General features: G+C 34.1%; 1 protein-coding gene across 1 annotated transcript; it reads left to right on the forward strand.

Annotated features, from left to right (window-relative positions):
- Positions 1-2,716: 2,716 nt before the first annotated feature.
- On the forward strand, positions 2,717-5,576 carry LOC143632172 (E3 ubiquitin-protein ligase SINAT5-like). The gene is made up of 3 exons (XM_077100748.1): positions 2,717-3,053; positions 3,688-4,074; positions 5,138-5,576. The coding sequence occupies exons 1-3, from the start codon at positions 2,838-2,840 to the stop codon at positions 5,498-5,500; spliced, it is 966 nt and encodes a 321-aa protein (XP_076956863.1). The 5' UTR covers positions 2,717-2,837; the 3' UTR covers positions 5,501-5,576.
- The last annotated feature ends 1,271 nt before the right edge of the window (positions 5,577-6,847 follow it).

Here is a 6,847-nt window from a genome sequence, read left to right on the forward strand (position 1 = left end):
AATATATATTTATCTTACAGTAACAATACCAGCTAATACCGAACTGACAAAACCGGTACGATATACGGTATACGGTTTACACTTACACTCGTTTTCAGTACGGTACCGATTGACACATCGACCACAAACAACAACTTGGTTCCTACAAACAGAAGCCAATCGTTGGTATCAACAAAAATTACTAGAAGAGCTGACGCATAATGTTTAATGAAGTATTGTGTCATTTTGTTGCGTAATTGTTATTGCATATAAAACACAATCTTTGGTCTGTTCAGGGACAAAAGACAAATACTTGTTGTTCTTGATTTTTATAAATTAACTTAATAAAATTTCGAGTGACCTATTGAAATACTTCAATTTAAAAATGAAACACAATCCAAATAGATCATCTAAGTGTATTGTTGTGTCAAAAGAAGGATAGCTATACTGCCCTCGGTACAATATTGACGATCTCACAAAGATTTTTTTCAGTGAATTTACATTTACTGATCCAATCTTTTACGGAATCGATCCCCTTTTGACTATACAAGAATATGTGGAGCTCAGCATGTCTGGAAGCACGGAAGAACATTCTTTTGCTGATGTTATTACCAGTATTCGCTACTAGGTCATTCATAGCATTACTATACCTTCCCTATTCTTTGCGGGTTGGTTATTCGTCAGCACTGGTTTAGCTTACGATGTGTTTGGAAGCCCTCAGCCAAATGTGTATTTCACAGAGAACCGACAAGGAATTCCATTAATCACCGGCCATTTTGATTCTTTGGAACAACTTGACGAATTTAGTAGATCTTTTTAGGAGGCCTCAATGACCTATCCACGAGAAGCGACTGAACATATTGCATGCGCCAATTGCCATTTAGTTAATAAACCAGTGGATATTGAGGTTCCGTAAGCGATACTTCCCGAACTGTATTTGAAGCAGTTGTTTGAATTCCTTATGATACGCAACTGAAACAAGTTCTTGCTAATGGTAAAAAAGGGGGCTTTGAATGTAGGGGTTGTTCTTATTTTACCAGAAGGTTTTGAATTAGCCCCTCAATGGACTCGGGGGAAGATTTCATTGCTTATAATTGAATAATGTTTCAGTTATTGATACTTTTGTTTTTTTTTTTTGCCCTTTTGATATTACTATAAATATATATATGATGTATGATATTAAAATTACTGCTTTCTCACTGCTATCCCACCGCGATAACCTATATTTAAAATAGCGGTCCTTGACCTCTATCCGATTTTTACCGTATTAATTGCATAGCATCTAACTAATTAACTATAATGGAACAAAGAAAAACATGTCATAGTGAGTTGGTTGGACATGCATATGAAAAAAGATAGTGGAAACATGTTTTGTAAGCTTGTAAGAAAGATTCCAAAATGTTAAATATAGAGTAAATTCTAATTAAAAGGGTGAGAATCACATAAATAATTATAGAGTGATGACTACATAAAAGAAAGATTTTATATTATTGTTAAAGAAATACAGTGTTTATACAATTTAACCTTGGCTATGTATTCAAGGATACTATGTCAAGCACATGTTTGATGATCACATATTGTTTCATGTTATAATTGCATTTGAAAAAGTGAAATTATAATTGAAAGTAGATGAGATGGAGATGGACCCTCAAATTTTAGGTATTAGACAAGGGTTGATGGTGCCAACCTACCCAGCACCCTCTCAACCTGCTCATCATTCCCTTTTTGCTTTTAAAAACTAGGCAAACCATATTTATATCATTAGATTAATCTTCTTGTCCTTTTTATTGATTGTAACATGTATTTTAAGACAAGCATGTATATAGCTTTTCTCTTTACAAGACGATGACATATTTTTTAAACTTTGTTAAAAATTATAAAACAAGGACCGAGTGAGTAGAGGCTTTGGTTGTTTGATAGGCTGAATTGATGAATTCGAGCACAGCCCATGAATATATTTGTGTCAGTCAACCTAAACTTATACACACTTAAAATCGTGTTAACTGACACCTTCTGATAAGTTTACCTTATATAATATATCCTTTTATTTTATATTATAGTAATCAGTTGATTAAAAACTTATCCTGACTCAACACATTCAAGCCAATCACCCAATCCAACCAAACTCATTTATATTGTCACCTCTAATTATATCTATTTTCAGCAACATATAGTATGTTTATATATAATTTTTTTAGATGGCAAAAGCTATTTATATAATGATGATGGTTAGAAAAGATTTAGTTTTTCATCAATGTATCCTTTTTTTTTGAATGGTATCCACGTCATCATATGACATGAAAATTTTTTTATAGAAGCTGTATAATATTGTCAATGGTGTACCGTCACATTAGTTATTTATTTATCAGTCAAACAAATCTTCTAGCCGTTGTTATAACGTAAACAAATAGCAAACATCGTATTTTATACGACTAGATAAAACATTATAACCCCCGTATAAGACTCATTGATACAATACAAGTCGTGATTAATTGTCACCTGCCCCATATGTCCCAGCAGTGATGTATGATTAATAATAAAATCAGTAATCTTTAAGTTTAATTAATTGCTAACCCTCAAATAAAATCTTAAGCTTTTAAAAGAAGCATCCAACGGCGATCCTTACATCTCGCAAACTCGAGAGAGAGAGAGAGAGAGAGAGAGAGAAATTGGGGGTTAAACAGAAGAAAGAAAAGAAGCCATTTTGTTAGTTTCTTTCTTTCTTTCTTTCAAGCGATCTGTTTCCATCAAATCAAACACCATTGATTCTTGATAATATGCAGATTTGACATCTGGGTTATTGAAATTGAGTGATTTCGTTGAGATTTGAAGTGGGGTTGAGATCAAGAAAGAAGAACATGATGGATTTGAATACAATAGAGTGTGCGTCTTCTTCCGATGGGCTTGAAGATGAAGACATCAATTCCCATCAGTTTTCTTCTTCGACAAAGCCCCATAATAATAATAATAATATTGGGGTTGGTGTTACTCCTGGATTGCCGCCTGCTACCAGCGTTCATGAGTTGTTGGAGTGCCCTGTTTGTACCAATTCTATGTACCCTCCCATTCATCAGGTTTTCTTCTTTTTTCGATCTTGGATTATTATTCATTTGGTTATTTATTCTTGAATTTGGATTGGGATTTAAAATTTGATGATTAAGGTAATTTTAAGGTTTGTGATTATCTATGAATCATGACGATAAAATTGTGATTTGTTTATTTGTTCAAAATGATGAATCTTGATCAAGAAAGGATTGATTAATTAATTAATTAAAGTAAATAAACATGGAGTGATGATGATTGCTGATGTTGGTGTTGATATTATTCATCTATTAGAATGGAATTTGAAGAGATTGAAAATAATAATAATAATAATAATAATAATAATAATAATAATAATAATAATAATAATAATAATAATAATAATAATAATAATAATTTTGTCTATATATCATGGTTCATACAGAAAATGTATCTGCTTTGTTTGATGACTTGTTTGCTTTGATTAATAAAAGATTTAAACGATTCACCGTTGTGTTTTGAAAGTAATTTTGTGATTTTTGAATTATTGTAATAAACTGAGTCGTATGAGATGATGCATCCATGCGCTTTTGCTGTTTGTGCGTTTGACAAATTTTGAATAAATTGGAAATGAATACATACATAAAATGACGTATAATAACATTTTGTTAAATGTTTTCTCTGCAGTGTCACAATGGACACACATTATGCTCCACTTGCAAAACACAAGTGCAAAACCGGTGCCCTACATGCAGACAAGAACTAGGGAATATTAGATGCTTGGCTTTGGAAAAGGTGGCAGAATCGCTTGAACTACCGTGCAGATATTTCTCACTGGGGTGCCCTGAGATATTCCCGTATTACAGCAAACTGAAACATGAAGCTTTGTGCAATTTCAGACCCTATAATTGCCCGTACGCTGGTTCAGAGTGCTCGGTTACAGGAGACATACCTTTTCTGGTTACTCATCTCAGAGATGACCATAAAGTAGATATGCACACGGGCTGTACATTTAATCATCGTTATGTCAAGTCTAACCCTCGTGAAGTTGAAAATGCCACCTGGATGCTTACGGTAAACTTCGTCCTTGTTATGCCATATGTTTCTTTAATTCTCAGTCAGTGTTGACAGTTTTCAAACTTATTATATTTTGGGGGGGTTATTTGAGCGTCTTAAAGCTAATTTTTATTTGATTTTTGAAAGTCATAAATTACATTGCTCTCACTATCCCTCCATCTTGTGGAAAAGACGATGTTTAAATGGCTACATTTTTACATAGTTTAGGAAAAGTGTGAAGACTAGTTATCAAATAATAGAAATGGTCTTCATTGGTACAACACTACAACATCAGAAGACATGAAGTGCTGCAAGCTTTTTAATGTGTAAATTGCAATGCTTATCTGGACACCGAATACTATTTGTCAAAATTCTGAAATGGTCCTCAAACTGAAAGTCAGATGATAAATATCATTGTTCTTTTTCTGTGCCAGATTAACATATTAACTTTTTGAAAAGTAATAAGGGGATGTTTGGGATTCCTTATTTTAACCAACTTATAACTTATTAACTTTTTGAAAAGTAATAAGGTGTTTGGGATTGCTTATATTGTGAGAGGAAAAGTTCCATAAGTTACACTTTTGTAACTTATTAACTTAATAAAAAGTTATAAGGAGGTGAAATAAGGAATCCCAAACTCCCCAGATAGCTTTTAGTGAATAATTTAGATCCCAGTATTCTTTTCATGAATACTTGAGATTTCAATACTCTTTTTGTGAATAATTGAGACCACAGTATTCTTTTTGCAAATACTTGAAATCCCAAAAATCTTTCCAAGAATACTTGAGATCCAAGTATTCGTTTTTTGCGAATACGGGAAATCCCAGAACTTTTTTCACGATTACTTGAGACCCAGTGTTCTTTTTGTGAAAGCTTGAAATCCGAGAATTCTTTCCAAGAATGCTTGAGATCGCAATATTCTGTTTTTGCAGATATTTGAAATCCCATAATATTTTTTCAAGAATACTCGAGATCCCAGAATTCTTTTCGTAAATGCTTTAGATCCCTTAGTTTGTAAATACTTGAAATCCCAGAAATGTTTTTGTGGGTCATAACGGAAATTTTACGTTGCTTTGTGCAGGTATTCCATTGTTTTGGACAGTACTTCTGCCTTCACTTTGAAGCATTTCAGCTGGGAATGGCACCTGTTTACATGGCGTTTCTTCGGTTCATGGGTGATGAAGCAGATGCACGCAACTACAGTTACAGCCTAGAAGTGGGAGCCAATGGGAGAAAACTTACATGGGAAGGAACGCCAAGAAGCATCAGAGATAGCCATAGGAAGGTGCGTGATAGTCACGACGGGCTTATTATACAGAGGAACATGGCCCTTTTCTTCTCCGGTGGAGACAGGAAGGAACTCAAACTCAGAGTTACAGGCAAAATATGGAAAGAACAACCGAATCCAGACGGCGGTGTTTGCATCCCAAATCTTTGTAGTTGAGATCATTTAGTCCTTGTTGTCTTGTTTTTGGATGAATGTGCATGTGTTGAATATGTTTGATTGATTCTATTCTCTTGTTGTAATGCTTCTCAACTTGCTACTGTCATACTTTCTTTGTGGTCTAGTTGAAGTTTTAGGTTGGCACTTGCCATACCTATAAAGTTGTGCATACATGTCATAATCTATTTATGCCATCAACTATGCAAATCAGTCACTGACTTTATTTCACACATATATAAAGGTACCAAATTTTTTAAAAATCGGAATCGGGAAATTCAAGATAGCTCCTCCTTAATATGTATGATTACATGCATAAAATTGTTTTATCACAAAAACATTTAGTTGATCATACGAAAGGGTTGGCTAGAGACTTTGTTTGTGTATAGTGCATGGCCTACTAAGGATGACATTGAAGTCCATATAAATCTCTCTACACCATGAACAATGCAAAGCATTTAGTTTGCATTTGACTCATGTAGATTTAGCATTTATGGGAAAATGCATCGGATGAGTTTGTATTTGAGGGGTGCACATAGTTTGCATTTGACTCATATAGATTTAGCATTTATGGGAAGATGCATAGGATGAGTTTGTATATGAGGGGAGTGCACTTGGGGAAGCAATGAAGGATGATGTATTTTGGTGAGGTGGAGGGACCAAGGTAAGTTTTATACATTAACAAGTTGTATAATATAAGCTTTATTGACTTTTATACCACATATATTTTTCGTTTTAAATGTATCAATTTAGTAAAATAACAAAAATAGATACGTAACAAAAACACCGGCTTATTTATGCTACTTTTAAAAGAAAAATGAAAGAAAGAAAAAAAAGAATATAATAAAATGAAGTACCATTTATAGCCTCAGGACCTAAATAGTACCGTACCATTGGAGTAAAATTTTTGTTTTGGCCTTTGAGGGTTAGATGCGGTATGTATAAAACCACACTGATTCCAACTAATATGCTAGCCTGACTAGATGGCTTTCGGTTCGTCTCTCTAACATGTTAATTTGAAAAACTAACTCCAACAAAAACATTATAAACTTAATGAAGAAACACGGGTCCGAACTGGATAGTCCGAGCCTACGTTTGTCCCAGGTGTAAGTCTACTGAATAACAACGAAGTCATATCCAATCTACCTGCCTGCAAAACAGAACACCGTGAGTCTCGTCACGAGAAGGACACGATGGGGGGTCTTCCCGTAACCACCATCCGGCGTGAGAATAAGTACCAGTACTGATCGGAATAAGTACGAATACAAGTAATTTTCTTAATGCTTGTGAGAGTGAATGAATACCTGAAGTAGATGAAGTTGGTATTTATAGCCGAAGGTGGGGGAAGGT

The sequence above is a fragment of the Bidens hawaiensis genome, unplaced genomic scaffold (genome assembly GCF_021521415.1).
Source record: "Bidens hawaiensis isolate Kalapana, Puna unplaced genomic scaffold, B.hawaiensis_p1.1 tig00006368_1, whole genome shotgun sequence".
Taxonomy (NCBI): domain Eukaryota; kingdom Viridiplantae; phylum Streptophyta; class Magnoliopsida; order Asterales; family Asteraceae; genus Bidens; species Bidens hawaiensis.

What these genes read in the sequence shown, in the direction of transcription:
- LOC143632172 (XM_077100748.1), top strand. Translation starts at nt 2,838, where the DNA reads ATGATGGATTTGAATACAATAGAGTGTGCGTCTTCTTCCGATGGGCTT. An exon ending in TGTACCCTCCCATTCATCAG is followed by an intron (nt 3,054 to 3,687) that starts GTTTTCTTCTTT and finishes TTTTCTCTGCAG; the next exon opens with TGTCACAATGGACACACATT. An exon ending in ATGCCACCTGGATGCTTACG is followed by an intron (nt 4,075 to 5,137) that starts GTAAACTTCGTC and finishes TGCTTTGTGCAG; the next exon opens with GTATTCCATTGTTTTGGACA.